The sequence below is a fragment of the Eptatretus burgeri genome, chromosome 13 (assembly GCF_056783735.1).
Source record: "Eptatretus burgeri isolate ZD-2024b chromosome 13, Ebu_testis_v1, whole genome shotgun sequence".
Taxonomy (NCBI): Eukaryota; Metazoa; Chordata; class Myxini; order Myxiniformes; family Myxinidae; genus Eptatretus; species Eptatretus burgeri.
This window is the reverse complement of record NC_140973.1, coordinates 80,767,235-80,788,414: the sequence shown is the minus strand read 5'-3', so window position 1 is coordinate 80,788,414 and position 21,180 is coordinate 80,767,235. Positions and strand designations below refer to the sequence as shown.

The 21,180-nt window shown below is 44.8% G+C and overlaps 1 protein-coding gene across 2 annotated transcripts in view; it reads left to right on the top strand.

Moving 5' to 3' along the window:
* JAZF1 (JAZF zinc finger 1) overlaps positions 1 to 21,180 on the top strand; it is a 47,897-nt gene that overhangs the window by 8,545 nt on the left and 18,172 nt on the right. For both annotated transcript variants that reach the window (XM_085853341.1, XM_085853342.1), the window contains exon 3: positions 15,087 to 15,280. In XM_085853341.1, the coding sequence (XP_085709467.1) occupies positions 15,087 to 15,280 (194 nt within the window). The remainder of the gene's footprint in view (positions 1 to 15,086; positions 15,281 to 21,180) is intronic.

Here is a 21,180-nt window from a genome sequence, read left to right as displayed (position 1 = left end):
TAATAAGTTAAATAATTTAAGACATGCAAATATGAGTTATTGATAAACTAGTCATTTTGTTAGGGGATTTCATAGTCCCAGGCTCGAAAAGGGCAATAAAACAAGAAAAACTAAAAATATGCCAGAATGTGCATATATCATGTCAATCCACCACTGACCGACACAGATGCTGATTTTCTCAAATGGGGGTGACAACCTTTTGATGAGATGAGAAATTTCATATAGTATGTTTTATATGTTCTATTTTTGCATGGTCTAATATATGTCATATTTCAAGGTGAAACAAGAAAAAAGGCCAATACTGGGCATGTATATTCAATAAAAATCCTGTAGATTCAGTAATATACATCATAGAACCGTGAACCTATATATTTTCAAGGTCCTATGGAACACTGTCTGTGCAATGAACCAAATTTCATGACCAGTAGTAGTCTTTGTGACTTTCAAAAATGCCACTCAAGTCAGGGTATGCCCTAAAATAGGGGTGGTAACCACTTACATGCGCTTAGCCGGTCGGGATTGGGGGGGTGTTCTCCATACGATCCTTTCGGAGAGACATATTGAGTGTGAGATTTGTCAGGATTGTAAGACACGTTCCAATTGTTGGATCAGCTTGTGATTTTTTCTAGATCTGCAGAGAGTGAAGAGGCTGCAGCTTGCTGATCTGAAGGATGACAGATGGCAGAGGGTGGAGTCATCAGCAAAAAGATAGTTTTTTTTCCAGAGATTTGGAGAAATCATTGATGAAAACCAGAAAAAATAACGTTGGAAGAAAGGAAAAAATTTGGACCTCTGTATCTCCGAAACAGGTCCATGGAAAAAAAGTGAGACTTGCCGCATGTCAAGTACTCCCGATGGGGAATAAGTGTTCTTGACCATGACGTCATCGGTGAAATGGTATCCCAGCCAAAATTTGACATGGAGAACGCTTTAGCCGATCAGTATGAAAATTTTTGGAGGCTCATCTATTGTGGAGAGTACTTGTTGGGATTATATATTGATTGACAGAAAAAAAGTTTACGTCATTGGTCACGTGGTTCAGCAGCCATATATATCATATATATATATATATCATATATATATATATATATATATATATATATATATATATATATATATATATATTTGAAACCTTAAAAAACATCATCTCCGAAAATAATCAGAATTATAAGCAATGTAAAACCCTCTTCTGCACATGCTGACTACCTCAGAAGGTGCATTTGACACAAGAAACATTGTATATAAAGAAATTCATTAAATTACATTATGAACACTGGATATATTGACGTCCTAATGAACCCTCACTTTAGAAACTTCGCGCGGAGCGTGGGTTTGGCTAGTTTACCTTTATACACTGTTCTTTGAAAGAGGAATTCAAGTGGGAAATTCATGAAATTAATTTCAAAAATACATCAAATCACAGAGAATGCAAAATGCCAGTCTCTGCTTTTCACAGCTCAAACCAACATGGCAGAACAACAAACACGAGGTCCATTGACGTGATATATATTTTTAATATGTATCAATGTCAAAATGACAGGTGGATAATGAAAGCAGATTCTACAAAAATGTTAAACAAAGTGATGTCCTCTGAAAATAAAATTTCACATTTTTGAGGGTGAGGCACCGCAAGGCACTGTGGGGCCAAACATAGGCGGCATGGGGCCTGGAACATACGTCCAATTGATGTGTTCACAATGAAATCATTGGTACTTTTGCCATGTATCGCCATCTTCTCTATAATAGAAAAGGAATTCGATCTCAGTGTGCCTAAATCAATCATGCATCCCACTGGTAACAATTGCCCTCAAGAGGAGGGGATACCACTTATCTAGTAATAATGGTACCCCCCTACACCAGCTCTGATCTCAATCTTTTTTACCAATCTGCAAACAGTATGATATAGTTGTGTAAGGTGAAGATAGATGGGCCAGTTTCAATTTTCATGAAAGCAACAAAAACTCTTCCTCCGTCATCTTCTTCACCAATAATAAGGTGTCTCATTCAATCCCTTTTCTCATATCAGATTCAGAAAACGCTGATTTTATATATATATATATATATATATATATATATATATATACACACCACCATTGAAATCATCACAAAGCAGGTCTCTCCACTTGCAACGCAGGTGAGAAAAAAGATACAAAAAAGCAGCTGCTATTTCAATAATTTATTCAAAAAAATTTTTTTTAATGGTGAAAGTTAATTTTTATTCCGCTTTTTTTTTTTTCTCAGCAATTACGTAAAGGTTGGTATTCCTGTCAGCGAAACGACAGGTCTTACATACTCCAGTAGTTGAGTGGTTTTTAAACGATCAACCAAGCAGCTTGTTAAGCACTTGCCAAGTGGCTTAAGCACTCAGGCAAGCACTCCAACAAAATGGTTGATAAGGAACGGCTGGCTTGGAAAGCGATTAGCGATCACCGATCAGTCATATTAAACACCTCCTGGAGACACACAAGCAATGTCCGAATTGGACAAATGAAAACTTTTATTTTTGGCAGTCGGAACTACTGCTGAAATCGATTAAGAAGTTTAAAATTTGAAATTTTGCTCAGATTAAGAGACTCTTGCGGTTATGGTCAGGTCATGTCAGGTATGGTATGCATGTCAGGTCAGGTCATGTCAGGTATGCATACAGCCCCTGCCGAAACTCTCATCTGCGTTCGGTGAGGACCCGAAGAGCATGGATACGGTCAATCGTTGACCTCTGGTGTAAAGCCTGTTTGCTCTGGATGCTGCTACTCATGCAGATGGTGGCGAACCCTGTCAAGAATTATCCTAGCAAAGACCTTGCCCTGCACAGAAAGCAGAGTCACCCCTCGGAAGTTGTTGCAGTCCTGGCGATCACCCTTCTCTTTCCAGAGAGAGATAACAAGGCCCCTCTTCCAGTCAGTTAGAATGATGCCTGTGTTCCAGGCAGAGCACAGAACTGCGTGCAATGACATGAGTACAGCATTTCCACCAGCCTTGAGAAGTTCATCATGGATGCCACAGATCCCAGGAGCTTTTCCTCATTTTAACCGGTTCACCGCAGCCTGTGTTTCCACAAACGAAGGTGGATCACAGTTGATCAGAGGGTCAGCAACAGGGATAGTAACACCCCTGACATCAAACTCGACAGATGGTGCATCAGCCTGGTACAGCTGCTCAAAGTGACCGGCCCAGCGGGCCTTCACTTCTGACTCTTCTGTCAAGAGCCCAACACCCTCCGCTCCAACTGCAGTACACCGAGGGATGGGCTTGGAGAAATGCAATGCATGAATTCCCCTGTAAACAGGACAACAATCACTTGACCACAGGTGATGACCTACCGCCTCCCAGATTTCTCGCACATCAGCCTCCTTGTCTACCCTTGGCACACATCCAGTTTTACGCCTCAGGGCCCAAACAGCTCAGCTCTGCCATTAATCCTGGCCTCGTGACTCTGGTCAATGGTATCCAGTATCCCTTGAGAGACAAAATTCTTCTTCGCCCTCCTGTGAATTCCACGACATCCACTGGCAACATCAAGGATGGTGGTTTTGAAGGCACTCCACAACTCTTCAGGATCCCCCAAAGCACCCAGACCCCCCCCCCAAATTCCACTCAGCATGTTTGCAAACTCCTCAGCTACCCACTCCTCCTTTGGCTTGCCAACATCCAGCCTCAGCTGAGATGGTACCATTCTCCTGGATTTAAGCTGCTACTTCAGAGTTTCTTTAAAAAGCCGGTGGTCAGTATTGAGGAACTGAGCACTCTGGTCGTCCCTGCAGTTTTGAATCATCCTCCAGCGACCATCAACGAGGACATGGTCAGTCTCCCTTGTCACACTACCAGCGTTGGAATACCAAGCCCATCGATGAGCTTGTGAGCGCTGAAACTATTAACCAGCCACCCTAAGTCCATGACTTCTTGCAAAGTCGAGGAAGTTAGTGCTACTCTTGTTCACAGTTCCAGTCCCATGGGGACCAATACATGCCTTTATAACAATTCCTATCGTTTCTAGTCGATGGATTGAAATCCCCCAAAACGGCATAGAATGAGCGCGGCATAGAATGCGTCCTTGATGGTGAGATCACTCGCTTCAGTCGGAGCACACACAGAGACCAGGGAAATGACACCCAAGGAGTGACGAATCCTTACTCTCATAATAATACGCTCGTTGACTGGTGTTACCTCAATTATCATTGGAGTCAGCTTATTGGACACAGCTATAACAACTCCTTGGGCATGGTAACTATCAGAGCAACCAGACCAATAGTTGGTGTCACCACCCGCCATGATCGCGCCACTGTCCGATCTCCGAACCTCAGAGAGTGCTGCAATACCGATGTTCAAATGCTTGAACTCAGATGATAACAGACAGTTGATCATCCTCTGTTAGAGGTAGGACATCCCAGGCACCCACCTGAAGGGACCACCTCAAGTTAACCCAAGGAGACCACTGTCTTGTGTATGATATCTCAGCACCACTCTGCCACACACTACTGCAATCTGACCCAGGACGTTTACCCCGTGGTTTTCCTCCTATCATGAAGGAATGGGGGTCCCGAAGGCTTTGCCCCAATCCCGTCATCCGGTAAGCTGCCTTGCGGAGGGTAGCAGCACAGGAGGTACTGTTACGGATTGGAAGCTTACTGCACTGAACATTCAGGTCCCCATAGCTCAGTTATTTCGATAAGTAAATGTGGATAGATAGCTCCCTTTCTCCTATGTCTCATTGGAATGAAGTGTGTATGCGCTGTGAAGTTATTTTATAGATAGGATTTTTACACTTATAAAAACAACAACACCTTCGCCATGACACCATAACGCTCGCGGTGGGCGGAGTTCAAGAAGGACTTGGCATCTCTCTCGCCCAATCAGAGAGATGCGAGCGAGTTTGCCATCGGTCGGCCAATGAGAAGCCAATGCAGGACTATGTTACTCTTCCTGTTTGAGGGGCGGTCCGCTGTGACGCCCACCACGCCACCCCCCCTCCCCCCCGGTCCAATCAGCGGACTTGGCACCCCTTTTGGCCAATCACAGGGGCGACGAGCGCATTTTGCACGCAAAAAACCGTCCAGTGAGGGAGAGTGGGTCGGAGGAGGCGGCTCCTCCCCTCTGGAGAAGGAGTGAATAATTGTTCGGGCGATCCATCTGGGAGCAGTTGGAGTTGGTTTTGGTCTGCCAAATCGCCCCGGATCGCCTGGCCTTGCCTGCTGGCGCTCGCTGCCTCGTCCGCGCTGGTTGGCGTCCGCCCTTCTTACTCCGTCCCGGGTACTTGGAGTGGCCTTGTGGTTGCGGGTCCGAGTCCCGCCGGTCCAGGACGTCGAAGTCCAATCGAGGTGGACAGGTCCAAGATAGCTCTGGTTTCCAGCTCATCTTCCCTCGAGATGGGAACCTTCGATAAAGCCCATTGAGGTCCATCTTCTTTTGGGTATTTGTGTGTGCGTGTGTGTATCCTTGGGCCCCGTCTATATGTAGGAATTGTTAAGTGCTTGTGCTTGTACATTATTTGCATTTCTTATAGACGTGATAACTCTTCTCTTGTGTGCTTCCCCCTCCCTACCTATTGTAAATAAATACCCCTATTGTTAATTGTATTAGCTCATTTCTGTGTTTCTGTCATTGGTTTGCCACACTGCGAACGGGAACTAGGAGGCCTCATTGCTGCTAAAATCGTGCAATCGGCCTGGCAGGATTCTGGTACTCTCCGCTCGGGACTTTTATTGCTCCATACAAGAGGGTATGCTTTCATACAAACTCCTAGGTCAAACGTAGTGATGACATAGCGCTGTCCAACCTCTTTTGAAGCTTCTTCTGAGTATCGTAGGCATTCCTGCACTGCTGTGATATCCGTGATGGGATGAGGTATGATCGAGTAATACTCAACTGTCATCAGACGTGATGGCACTTCACCGGTCAATGAGACATAGCCTCCTTAGCCAGGCACTCCCTATGTTCTGGTGGCACTGTGTAGACGAATCAGGATCCAGAGGGGATCTTTCATCATCTAGTTGGTGTGTGCTTCATCACCCCCGCTGATCAGCTTGGTGACAATTTCATATTGTGGACATTTACGTTTTCCCATGTAACAATCTGGGAGTTCTGGTTCGGGTATCAATTTCAATGATCTCTCCCCTATCCTCGATGTACTGTCTATCGCTGGCTGTGTTCCTCCGATATCTTCACCTTGAACTGGTGTGACATCCTGCAGCATGACCCCGTGGGATCGATGGACACTCCCAGCCCCACACAGTTCGTTGACAAAAGCGTCAAAGTTGCCTAAGTCTGAATGAAACACAAAGGGGCAGGATGGATTTTGTACGATATTGAGAGGCAGTAAGCTCCAAGTACTGCCCACTGTGACTGCTAGTGCTGTCTCAAGTTCTAGGAGAAATGAGTAGTTCTCACAATGTCCTAGACGGTTTAGGATTATTATCAGTTCGGCAATGCAGAACACGTGTCTTCGGGCCATTCCAAGAACAACATGTTGAGGCAACTTCCATTTGCCATCGGTAGCAGCACGGCATATGTCCTGACCGACAGAGTTGACTAAGTGGCCTGTCCTCCTACACGGTGTTTTTTCTCCAGAAAGAACATTGGTCAGGAACTTCTCCAACAACTGAGGGAGAACAGAAGGAGTATAATTAAGATCATTTACAGTTCGTGACCATGACATTTCGTCGACATCCTTAAATCTGCTTATGATTTCATTCCTCAGGACATTGGCAACCTCTTTGATCTTTTCGTTCTGTCCAAGTTGGTAACTTGACTTTATTGCTTCCCTAATGTCCATTTTCAAGTTGAACACAAAGTAAGAACTGAATCGACAATCTGCTCCAAAAGGACAAAACCCCAGAAGTCCCCGGTAATTAATCCTTCTGCTTTTCAAGTTTTGACTTCAGCTTTTCACCCCGATAGTTTGGATTTGGAAAGGTTGTCTCATTGAGGTGTGGAATGTAAATTTCACGCAACTCGCTCAGTCGAACAACTCTCCGGGCAAGTACAACGTTTTCGTTGATCACTGAACACACATTTGCAAAAGCGTTTCGGTGCGCTTTCTCCATGGCTACTTGTTGCAGGACATTTTTGTTGTCTTGCAATCTCCCCTTGTCTGGACAATTGACATAGTTTCTGCGGCATGAGGGATGATATTTTGCCTCGCAGGCAAAGAGATCGAAGCCAGAAATTTTCCCGAGAAGGTCACAGTCTCCCTTTTGCTCAGCCAATTTAACGACAGTTTCACCAACCCCACATTCGAAGACCTTCGTGTCTTCAGTTGTCCACAATCCTTTAACTTTAACTTTCTTCCTTCCTTGTTTATTACAAAACAAACAGTCCGGATTGAAAAGAGTTTTGTCTTTGTCGATGGATGACCTCCTGGGCTCCCTCGAATGGCTGGTTGGTTGATAGTTGCTCATCTGCAGAAACCTCCTTGAGACGCTGAAGATTCGCTATAAATCGTGTGTAGCATGCATGATGATACCCATGGTTATCTTCACATACCTCTGGTATCTGTGCGGAAATGTCATTCATCCGATTATGAAGATTCGAAAAGCTGCAACAGTCTCTGCTCCTTCACCGATATAGGATCTTTTGGAAGCGTTCTGTTGGATCCTTTGTATTCCTTATGAATGTGAACTCATCAGATTTTGGATGTTTTGCATGGATAATGCAGACTCCAGTCTCCTCGCCTGAACAATCATCCACCTTGCTCCTTTTTCTACGCTCCATGGAACATTTCTAGCCAATACCTGAAAAGAAAAACACAACAAAGGGTAGGAATCATCAATACCAATATTTGATACCAATATTTGATACCAAATTTGTCAAAATTGGATCGTTTGAAGTGATGAAATTAGACTTTGACTGGGTTTGTGCAATTTTGCATGCTTTTGGTGGAAAAACGGCCATATGTTTAAAAAAATGGGTCCAAAACCCTTGTATACCATGGCTTAAGAAAGAATAGCATCCACATTTTCAATCTTGTAATAAACTTGGGTACCTATTGGCTTCCATTTGAACCAATTTTGGTTGAGAAATTCCCTTTGGAATGGGATGGGTGATTAATTTTCTGAGAAGGGGCATGATTTTAGGCAGGGGTCAAATTTTGTGACCTTTTGACCTCTGTTGACCCATTAACTGAATGCATTTGCATAAGCTATGCATCAAATTGTAGGCCCAGCCAGGGCCACCATGCTAAGGGGTCATTTGCTATTCTACAATGATTGGTTGCAAAATTACAGCCATTTCAATTTCCCTGACCCATAATTCACTACCCGTGGTTAGAAAAATGGGTGTGAACAAAAAGTCCATGGGGGTTAACTTGAGACCCAAGTTTTTTCTTGTTAACATCATTTTTCCAAGTCAATAGACCCAGGGTTAGTATAAATAGCAAAGAAACCTAATAGTGAGGGGGTGCATGTGGACCCCCTCCAGCCCATGTAGTCTGTCAGCTAGACAAAAATTCAGTATCAAATTTGGGGCAAAGGGAGACCTTACTTTTTTGGTGAGAAATAACCTATATTTCACGAAAATGTTTGCTGGCCCATCATCCATGTTCGTTTTTAGGCGTTATCCGCAAGGGGGCGCTCTTTGAGGGTCAAACTAACCGATTTTTTTTCTTTGCAGGTTTGCGAAGTAAAATGTATATATTATCTCACTGTCAAGATCAATTTGTGTTTTGATGACAATAATATGGTGTAATTACGTTATATATGTAATTTAATGATAATGAACTACTTTTTCAATCTTCAAACGCGTTTTTCTCCAATATCTTTAAAATCAACGAGACCGACTTTGCAGAAGTTCGACTGGAGCCCATACTCGTCGGCATTTTCTCGATTTGCAAACTGAAATGGGAAGAGGCAAGTCTGTGCCAAATAAAAGTGCCGTTGATAGCAGTCAGCATAGAAAATGTCACGCCTACATCACAATATGTTAAAGCATACTGCCGCTGTCCAATATTATTATTATTATTTATTGACCACCATCACATACAGAGGGTAAAGCATGAAAGTATACACATCTTAGATATATAGTAGTAGTCCATTAATATAAACTGAATTTAGTAGTGTTCATGGGGCGGTATGCGATAAGTCAAGATGGAAAATTTTACTTTGTTAAGAATCAATAGTTGTAAATCTGTTCAAGAACTTTGTGGCAAAATTTTGTAACGGAAGACGGATCGCTGTTCATTATAGTTGTAACGGAAGAGCTATCATGGACTGCATGATTAGTCGGGAGATTTTCGTCTCGAATAACTTCAAATGATTTTATTAACGAGATGCTTTCTGTAGAGCACAAGGTCCAGTCTAATTGCGAGATCCATATCTTACGTTGTCGAAATGTCATCCCGCCATCACAGCGAAGATTGTTATTATTAAAGTGGTTTATTGGCTGAACGTTCAGCTCTTTGCACAAATCGAAAATAATTTGACCGTGTTGGTTTGATCTGGTGTCTGGGTTTCTTGTGTAATAACCGTTTTGCGAGTTAAAACGTTCAAGGTTTGGTATTCGTGCATTAAGGTCGCCCATAATAAATACCTTTTCTTCGTTAATGCATTTTTCATGTATGGTAGCAAAAACATTGAGTTGAAAGTATGGGGAATCCGACGGGAGGATGTAACAGGCCCCAAATATATGATTCGGAATGCACGACAGACTAAACCAGACTTGATCTTTCTCTTTTTTGACACTGTAGACTTATGGCCATAAGTAATTAGCCACAAGTACCCCGAAAATACAATGTTCACGACTACGTTTCATTGGTAATTACATACAACATAGTGGGAGGCAATGATAACAGCTGTCTGATTCTGAACTTTGCACTTATTCTTCCCCACTGTCAGATTCTTCCTCTGAAGTATAGCCATCGGGAAGGTTGTCCTCTATGTCGTCTGTCATATTGGTACAGTCTTTCAGCCTACACTCGTCTGTGCACTTCAAGCCATTGACCATACATTCGCAGGTTGGGAGTTCACAAACACGGCGGCATTTACATGACATGAACTCTAGTACTACTTGTGGTGCAGGTGGACCACTCATCCACAGAACATCCAGATTGCCGTCATCTACAACGACCCAGCCATACCCAGGCTCAGGAGCTGGCACATCAGGATTGGCCTCCAAGCTCCGTCGCCAGACTGCACACTGATAGTTTGCTTGATGTGCATGTTGTTCCAGGCAGTCCTTGCATGGAGGTAGTTGTCCAGACTGGACTCCCCCCATTCTTCGCTCGCCACATGCTGAACCTCAGGGCATTCACGCCCGTCTCGGGAGTCCTGGCTGCATATAGGCGACAGGTGAATGACTCCAGTGCCGACAACATGTCAATTGTGAGGGACCAGGTTTCGCCTAGAGCTGCGAAAGTATCGCGGAACACCTTTTCCTTGCACATCAGCTTGAAGCCTTTGATTTTGCCTTCACCAGAAAAGGCACTGACCGTATCGCATCCAGTATATGCATGTAGACCAGGCAAGGCCAGACAAACTTCATCCCCCATCATTTCTTCCATTTTGTCAAAGCTAAGTATCCTGTTCCTGCCCTTTGCAGCGACGCGCATGTATAGCCTGCACGGTATCCTCCTGCAGAATGTCAGACACAAGATCAAGACATCAGTGTCTTCTGACACTATGACGACTGACTTGAGTTTGGATTTCCCGGCATGAGCTGCATGCAACAATCGCCGCGTATCAGCTTCTTCCTGGTTTGAAGCAAGTTGCTGAACATCCAATGTGACTCCATCCTCTGTAATCCTGAAGCACTTGCTACCATATGTCACGAGCAGCTCCTTCCCACCAAGTTTGTTCTGTTTATTCTGCCAGTCCTGAGTGAAGAAGTGGGTAAGGTTTTCCTTGCGAGCAGAACATCCCAACAAACGCCTCCAGTTCTTTATTCTATGTGTTGGGATGATAACCGAAAACAGGACTCCTTCAGATGAACCAAGCTTTACTCGTTCTGCATTCTTGATGGAGAAATCCCGATAGACATCGAAGACTACGTCTATGCATTTGCTGCCTGGGTAGATCTGCAAGACAGTTTGGAACAGCTCCTCGGAAACTTCTGCAAATGTTCGGTTGTCACCACTCATCTTATGGACCATGGCCTTCTTATGGCCTAAAAGTGATAAAGCGAAAAAATTCAGATAAAATGGTAATAAGTTCATTTTAACAGAGAAAATCTGATAATTTTTATTTGCAGAAGTATTCAACCCCTTTGCCTCATTAACCCTAAATCACTACAGGGGCAAATTATTTGTTTGAATGGTTACAAAATAAGTACAATAAGTTTCACCTGTATGTAATCGGTGGTTTAACTTAAAAATTAATCTCCCACACTTATCAAAGGAATTATAAGGTGTAACTCACTTGGTCAACCAACAAGGTAAACATGAAGACCGAGGAGCTTTCCAAAGAGGTCAGACATAAAGTGGTGGAGAAGCATCGTTCAGGAGAGGGTTATAAGAACATTTCAGTCAGTCATTATCCCTTTGAGTATAGTGAAATCCATTATTAAGAAGTGTAAGATGTATCATACCACCCAGGCTGTCTCCCCAAGCCCCTGTTCTTCTCAGGTGTGTGGCATCTTTAGTTGGTGGATCATTTTAGTGGACATCGAAAACAATTGTAGCATCACTATTTCGATTACTAGAAGGGCACTCAGTGGAGCGTATACCTCTGCCGTGTGATGGCTCATCCTCGAGAACATATCGGGCCTGATAAATTATTTAAATATCAAGCTATATATCGTTCTTAGCTCCACGTCTCAATGACTCGTATCCGGATTTAAAATTTAATGACTCTCGTATCGAGATCCGGATTCAGATCTTCAACAAAATCGAATCAATTTGTCCTTGTCACACACCCAACATGTCCACCAAGTTTTGTCCGAATCCGTCCACAATTTTTTGAGATGTCTTGCTATATATCGTTTTTGGCCCGATCTCTCAATGGTGAAGAATCGCTTTAAAAATTCTAGTAGTCGGATCCGGATCCGAATCTTCACCAAAATCGAATCAATTTGTCGTGGTCACACACCGAAACCTGTCCACCAAGTTTCATCTGAATCCGTCCACAATTTTTTGAGATATCCTGAACACAACAAACAAACAGACAGGGGTGAAAACATAACCTCCTTCCACCTTCGGTGGTGGAGGTAATAAAGCTGACTCACACTGTCATACGTGGAACTTCTTTGCCATGGTAGGTGATGGAGCAGATAACCACCATCAACGATATAATGGACATTTCCACTGGGTTGTCGTTACTCCCCTGTCACGGCCATCCAGAGAGAATCAGCAAGGGCCACCTTTATTGCCTGGCAGGGGAAAGATATTAATATGAAGCCAGAAGGGTAGGGATGGCACATGGTACATGGAAGATGTCTGCCCATACAGATAGACCAGGCCGCAGCACCATTATAATGAGATTGTCATCTGCTGCAGTTGTAAAGAAGACTGCAATACATAGAGGCGCACTTGCCAACATATGTCCTGCTTTGCACTGCTGGGTGTGGAGAATGCCATGGTACAAGCTGTGTTAAGTATTTGAGTTCTCACAGTTTTGCCAACATGTCATTGAAAAGGTCCAGAAGACGGTCTGAAAGTTGCACGCTCATTTGTTCAATAGACACTGCTCATCACTGTAATACTGTTGCGAATTTGGAAACCTAGCGCACACAACATACAGGTCCTATAGATCAGTTATATCGGTAAGTATGTGTTTTATAGATAGCTTCCTTTCCCTTGTCTAATGGATAAATAAACGTTTGTGCGCTGTGAGTTACTTTTGATAGTTGTGCTTTCCAATAAAAGGAAATCCTAACATGCAACGACAGCAACGGGTTACTACAGTTCTGCAGAAAACAACGACAACCCTCTGCCCCGGGATTCTCTGCGCGCCGAGTAGGGGAGGGGTCGAGCCGCGCTGGAGTGCATAAAAGGGGAGTCAGTCAAACGGGACAGCAGTCTGTCTAGCTGGTCTCGGTCCTCCTCGCGATAGAGAGCCTGAGGAGCCGCAGGAGCTGGTCTGGAGCCTGGGCAGAAGCTGGTCTTCGTCGTCGTCGTCTTTGTCCTCCTCATCACGATCGAGAGCTTGAGCGGCGCCAGTCCCCACAAGAACCGCAAGGGCCGCTTGCCGGTGTCCGGGTTCGGCTTTCCTCTCGCCGGACCGAGTCAGCTTGAAGACCACATGAGGTGGGCAGGTCCACGACAGACCCTGGTCTTCAGTCCGATTGTCCTCTGGGCTGGAGGTCCGAATAAAGACCATTTGGTCCGATTCTTTGGGTGTGTGTGCGTGTGTGTGTCCGTGGGCCCGTCTGCTAAGTAGTGAACGGTATAAGTGCTCTTGCTGTACATGCCTGCATTGCTTTCTTAATTATTTGGTTTAACTCTGCCCTAAAGTGCTCCCCTCATCCCCCCATTGTAAATAAATACCCCGATTGTTCAATGTTTCAGCTCGTTCGTGTCTATTCCTTCATTGACTTAGCGTGCTGTGTGTTGGAAAATTAGCCAGGCCGTTGCCGTTGTAACGGGATATTTGGGACCGACGAATCTCGGTGATCAAACTGCTCGGATCGCATATGGAACGAGTACGCTAAGCGGCTCGTTCCGTACGGGAACGGTCGAGGGTGAATTTCCCTGGTAGGTTGGACCACGTGGGTATTTAGGTAAATTGAAATGGCAATCGACCCTACCCCACGTGGTCTGTCTATTGGCGAACTTCGGTCCAAAAAGGGACCCGTACTTTTCCGAAGTTTTCCGAAGAAGTACGATCTAAATTCCAGGCGATCGGTCGAGCCGACTCTACTGCTCCATCTAGTGCCCGTGCTCGCAGCCGATGCCCGGCCCCACAACAATACGTCCAACATGCTGAAACCTTTGAAAACCAAACACCAGAATACATATCAGTGACGGTTGAGAATGCGGAGTCAAATAAACCAAAGTCTGCAACAGCAACAAGTTCACTTTCATAATAATTGATGACTGAAAGCACTTTCTGTGAAACATACAAGTATGGTGCTGATTCCCCAAGACCATATTACATTCACCAGATGCTGATAGATATGATCATTGGAGACATGCTGCCTGTATCTGTTGTTGAATACTCCTGCTTCAAAGACTTTGTAAAGGCTTTGGACTGTAAATAAAGACCTCCCAAGTCGTCACACAATCATGTGAACGATGCTGCTTCGTGTATATCAATAAACCAGGGCAAAGCTTGTCAGGATGATTGATTCTGCGACTTCCATTATCCTCGCAACAGACATCTGGACATATTGTCAAACTCAGGCATATATCACTGTCACGGCCCACTTCCTTGACAGTGATTGGAATTTGTCATTTAGATACAGTTGTGAGGGGGGAGGTGGGGAGGTGGGGTGAGATGAGGGAATGGAAGTGGTGGGAGGAAGGACCCGATGTTGCTCGGCAACGCCGGGTACCTTCGCTACTTACTGAGTATACCGTTGCATTTTAATCTACTCCTTTTAAATCTCCACACTTAGGTAGCTGCTGGTTGAGTGAAATGGTGATTAAACATGAGCCCTATAAAAGTCCCTTTTCCACATGGTATCCACAAGATGGCAGTCTATCTCCAAACCAGTTGTTTCCATTTATTGGGTGTGGAGAAGCAACAATGTTCTCGTAGCTTGATCTTGTGCTATTTTTAGTCTTTAATGCCTTCCAATATTTGGAAAGGTCTTTTTAATTGTTTATTTAAAATGCTAATTGTGTAGAAATAACCATCTCTTCGCTGTTGAGCTTGCATCTCTCTGTCACAAAGACACTGCTGTTGATCGACTTTGAATGTGAGCACATAAAGTCGGGTAATCAACATCACGACCGGCCACTACCAGCTCCCGGGCACCATGCCTCAATATTTAGCAGTTGTCTGATGCACCAGAGGTTCTCAATGGAACTGGTTCCAGTAATGGTTTCGTGTGGATGATTTTCAAGCTGTTTCCACAGGGCTTTGTTTGTGTAAAGCTGACATTACGGAGGTCTTGTTTGCCACCGGCCACTCGAGTTGTCCTCTCCACACCTGAACACTCAAGTTTATTAGAAACCTTAGCTTCTGCCTGGCGGATCTCTCATCCGGATGCGTATGTTCCAGGTTCATGACTGAAGCGGCACGGCGTGAGCACGAGCTGACGAGGAAACGCAACCAGGCGAAGCTTGCACTCACGATTCCAAGTGTGCGTCAGTCCTGTAACGCTGCACAGCAACGACAAAACAGTGTCAGCCTAACGCCTCCGGTCACCCCTCCAATTACACCGGCCTCCTCGTTCCGCAGCAACACTCCAACTGGTGAGTGCGCTGAATGACGGTGACGGCCTTGCTCTCGCTGTTCTTCCATTTCTTCCTTGCTTGTTTGCCTGAAATTTCAACCTTATTGAAGAATCTGCAGTGAACTTTAGGAAGTGACTTCTTTTTTTTTTAATTATTATTATTATTATTATTTTTTACTTTAATTTATTTTTATTTTTGAATAATTTGACCACTTCATCATGTTTCATTGTGAGTAGAGGTTTTATTTATGACAGTCATTTGTGGGTTTGTTCGAGCCCCTACTCATTTCATATTCTTGGTTGGTCATTGTGGGGTCAAAAGGTCAAAGATAGCTTTGGTAACTACTCGTACACAGCTTGGAATTTCAATCAAAATTGATGATTAACTTCATGTATCGATCACATTGAATATGTATGAAGCCTATTCTCCAAAACTTCCACAATTCAAGTGGGTCTTTTAGTGGCCAAAGAGATTGCATTCCCCTTTTAAGATATCCAGGCCCGAGGTGAGGTGTGGTGCCATAAGGGGAGTGCTTCACAACTAGTGTGCCATGCCAAAGTCCCGAATGGGCCGCATTAGAGGAAAATATGGAACATTAATGTCAAACTGTTGTTGTATTCTCACTTATCGAGAACAACAACTGGACGTGTGTAAAGAGATCAGGAAGTTTGTGTCACTCTTTCCAGCATATAGAGCCAATTATGCACCTCATGCACCAATTATGTTCCTCAAGACAGGCGCAAGTTTCTCACTCTTGCCAAATAAAAATTCGGAAATTCAATTCCTCACTTGATTGCTTCTGGGAACCGTTTTAAATGAATGATTTGACTGCCCTGTGATCGTTAATGACATATTTGAGAGAAGTGTTTTGAAAAATATTCAGTTTATAATCTCCTTTATCAGCTGAATGATAGAGTATTTTCTTTCATAATATAACTTCAAATTAATTAATATTATTGTTTGAAATTGAATGTATTTAGATCCATTCCTTTAGTGGTGATCTGTGGATCTAGGTGGACAAAAAGGTGTTTTGCTTTGTTTTGTTTTCGCTCTCCCTTCCAATGGCTGCTGTGTAATGAAAATACTGTATATAAATACACATCGACATGGGAAAATTTGATTCAGAATGCCAAGAGAATTGAGCAAACTTGAAAATGTGCTGCAAAACAAGAATCTATAATATAAAAGGAGCTCGGTCTTGGCATGCCTGTGTGCGTCCGTCCAACAATGCACATTCTGCAGCGCAGCATGCACGTACATGCTCACCATTGCACATGTGTGTATATATATATATATATATATATATATATATATATATATATATATATATATATATATATATATATATATATGTGTATATATAACACGCATCTTCAATCGCGATCCCAACGTAATATACACATGTGTGTATATATATATATATATATATATATATATATATATATATATATATATTTATATATATATATATATATATTTATATATTGTTGCGGATCCGGGGTGGCGGGATTCTGACCTGGTCCCTGGAGCCACCCTCACCACCACCGTCTCCGGGAGTCGATAAGGCCAAAAAAAAAAATGTTGCATTGGCGTAACCCGCCCGACCCTAAAAATTCCGCCGACCCTACATTTTTTTTTTTTGTTTTTTTGCTATCGAAAAATTTTGCCGACCCTATTTTATTGCTATTTTTGTTGTTTTGCTATCGTTTTCAAGTATCTTGTTGATTGCGATCGCGATCGCAAAAACCCGGAAGTGTTTCGGACAGAACCCGCCAACAAAAAGGGTGGTACTCGAGCCGGGGGAGATTTTGTGAGGGATTTATTAGGAAAAAAAAAAAAAAAAAAAAAAGATCCCGACCGACCTACCCTATTTTTCAGTGACCCGTTACGCCAATGCAACATTTTTTTTTTTTTTTGGCCTAATGCCGGCCGGCTCGGCACAGGCCTTGGGTCACGCATCTTCAATCGCGATCCCAACGTAATCCTGAACCTTACCAGTTGGGGAGATAGAACCCCTGGTTACAGACTGGCTTTGTCAGAGACCGAGCGGAGTCTACCAGTCTGGAACCATTTTGGTTTTATATGCCAATCGAACGGATCGTTCCTCGACGCAACACAAATTAATCCATAGCGACAACTGCATTCGAATTAACCAGATTTATTTGGGGAACATCAGGGATCACAACACAAGCAGTAAACACTACAATGGTTATACTAACTATCAACCCGTTCTTAACTAGGGGACCACGGTCTAAAGGTTTCGAGGGGATCACTACGAAATATTCCTTATACAACACGTGCAAACAAGACAGACAGGCAGACAACATGCATGTAGACAGAGTACTTGGTGATGGCTCATGGAGGAGAGGAAAGCGTCAAGAAGCACGAATAGCGCTTGTAGCAAACAAGCGGTGGTGTCCACGGGTTCGAACTCCCGCTTGAACGTGCCTTGCGGCAAGATGGCAGGGCAGTGCCTTTCCTGCTCCTTTAGTCACCACGTGCACGGTCTCGGCGCGCTCTGACCTCACGTAGGGTCGAAGATGGGCCTCAGCTGATCTCTCTCTAGGGTTCAGCACACAAATCCCGGCCTGGCCTGTTATCCAGACAAGGCCCAAATCAAGGTCCGAGTTCCACAGGTGGATCGACACACGTGTCGCGCCGTTGGTGTCAGCAGGGACCGTCCAAAGGTCTGGCGTCTCCTCTCCGGCCTTCCAGCCTCGAAGCCCGACTCCCGCTTCGTCCTCTCAGTTCCCCTCTCGGTCAAATCACCGACGTGCAGGTCGGTTCAGCGTCTCTCCCGGCAGATCCAACATGGTGCCTCCTTCGTTCGCTCGCTTTGAAGCGACTCCGAGCACGCCTCGAGAACCCGGCTGTTCTTCACACGCAGCACTCTTTTTGTTCCCTTTTCTTTTCTCTGCAACTGCCGTTCCCCAAACTCAGAGCTCACTCGATGCTTCCTTTTTTTCCTTTCGTTCGCTTCGACACACGCCTGTCTCGTGTACAGCTGACCGGCGCCACTACTGCGCTCCCAGTTCCACCACTGTTTCTTTTCTTTTCTCGTCGACCGCCTCACCAAAGGCTCCGCCCTCCTCGCGTCACTTCCTTTCCAGGCCACACCTCTCGCTCTCAGCCACTCCTCTCTCATTCGTACAGGAGAGGAAGAAGATTCATCTCTCATTTCACCACCGTATGAACATAGAGTCTTTTTCACCTCTCGACACACACATATCGTCCTTATACCAAACAACCTATCTAAACAGGCATTTAATGGGGGATCTGAGCTAATCCTACACTTCGTAATCCCATTCAGGGCCATTTCCGTAAATACATATAATATATATATATATATATATATATATATATATATATATATATATATATATATATATATATATTGTTGAGGAAATTTGCAAACCACCATTCAGGTCCCGTAGGTGAGATATCTCTGTAAGTACATGTGTAGTTAGCCCCAAACCCGTTGTTTAGAGTGAATAAATGTGATTCATTCGGGCTGCGACCCTTTGAGATAGTCGTTTTTCTGTTCTATCTTTATTTTGAACCAACCACGTCTCAACCACCATCACACAACAACCACCAATTGCAACGCCGCTTTACAACAACAACAACGCCAACAGCCACGACCTTTACCTTCACAACTCGCTCCCGCAAACATCGCATCACCGCCATTCCAAACATCGCCATGGCCATAAACCACCACAATAAACCCTCCACCACCTTCACCTCTCCTTTTGCGGCCATTCCCGCACCACTTGTGAACGCTGAGCATCAGGCTGTCCTGGCCTCGTACGGGACGCGCGCCGAACCGCGAGTGCAAAGTGCGGCCTTTCCGAGGAGAATTCGGATCAGGAATGATACACACCCACTTCTGATCCGTCCAATCAGCAAGCACGGGGCGGTTTGGCCCTGCCTCCAGGCGCGTCGGTGTAGAATCGATATATGCAAATTCGAGGATCAGGGGAGACTCACGCCCCTTTTTCTCCGTCCAATGGGCGAGCGTGGCTCCACCCTCGAGCTCGTTCTGATCCAGAAATTTGCATATGGGTTCTCCTGCCGGACTATAAAGCACCGAGCGCGGGTCGAGTCAGAGTTTGAAAGGGTAAGTTTTTGGAGAGCGGAGTGTGGCGGCGGCAGTCGGTTTGCGAAGAGTCAAGTCGGGTCTGGAGAGGAGAAGTCTGTCGGGGCTCGCAGTCTGTCGGGGAGCTGCAGAGAGAGGAAGCCTGGAGCGCGATCGAGGTGATTTGCTGCAGTCGGCTGAGGAGAATTGGGGAGGAGACCGAAGCGTTCGGGTCCGAGGCAAGGAAGACGGCTGTCGGCGACGAGCTCACAGTGGAGTCGCTCGTAGCGGGACCCAAGCAAGCCAGCTATCCTCTTTCCCCAGAGCATCAACAATTCTCCCCTTTTTCCCCCCGCGCTGAGATAGTGCGAAAAGGGGGCCCCGTTCCCACCCCACTCCAAGCAGTGCCAACGAAACCCGCGAAGGAGCACGGAGTCGGGGCGCCGCCGCGCCGCCACATTTGCGGCTCATCACAAAGACACGGGTAGGATCCACCCGGTCTCACGGCCCACAGGCCCCGTCTGCCCCCTTGTCTTTGAGGGTGGCCCTTTTCTTTTGGTTTTGAGTAAATGTGTTGTCGGCGCCGTCTGTAAAGTAAAACTGTGTAAGTGTTGCCGTGTGCACGCGTAGTCGGTAGTAGATCTGCATTGTTGTGTTTCTTTTGTTACATCTGCTTTTGGTGCATAATTGTTGTAATTTTATATGTGTGCTCTCCGTGTGCCGCGGAATAAATGTGCATTATGTTGAACTGTTTTTTCCCGTTTCGCTTCGTCTTTTCTTTAATTGAATCTCCATCTTGCTTCACGTACAGGGTTGGTTGTGGGCTTAATATGCCCGATAATTAATCGGAACCGTCGAGGCCGACGATAACACCGCTCGGTTATCCCGATAGTACGGAACGGGTCGCTTAAGTGGCCCGTGTCTGGAGTCGACCTGCGGCGAGGTGCGATCGCCCGTTCTACCCTCCGCGTGGGTACTTAGGTAGGTCGAATCTGGCGAACAACCCTATCCCACGCGGGGGGCCGATTGGCACGATCGTGGTGAGGCCGGAAGGCCCACCCGTGACTAGCTCCCGGCGTTAGTCCGAGAGGGTCACGACAGAATTGTCCGTCCGGTGGGCGACGTGCCGCGATTCGAGTTACGTGGCCGTTCGCACGCTGGCGAGCGCGAATTTGCAACAATATATATATATATATATATATATATATATATATATATATATATATATATATATATATATATATATATATATATATATATATATATATATATACATACACACGTATACGTACATCCAGCATATAGCGTGCTGCACAAACATGCATGCAGCGTTACCATCCATCCATTGGGACCACACTCTGTGCAGATCGTCGGTGCTACCGAAGCAGTCTCTTTGGCTATTGAGCACAATACTGGATGGGTCGCCACTCCGACACAGGATACCAACAATCTGGCACTCATTTTGTCGACCTCGGAATGATGACAGGCAGAATCAACCCCACCTGGTATAAATTCAACAGCCGAGTTGGGATTTGAACTCAGGATCCTAGAATCCCAAGCCCCCCACCCGAACCATGAAGCCAACACCAGGCATACGCAGCATTACACTGCACGATTAATTTACATCAAAACAAAATCTCTTCCTCCTTCATCTTCTTCTTAACTTATAACAATGGTGTCTCACCTTCAATCCCATTTCTCCTGGTATCCAGGCCGGAATCCATACACCACCTAATTTTATTTTTCCCCATTAACAACTGTTTTTTCTTTTTTTGTTCTTTGTTTTTTTAGGCAAAGATTGGTATTCTCGCAGTGAAGTGACATGCCTTACATTTCAGTAATA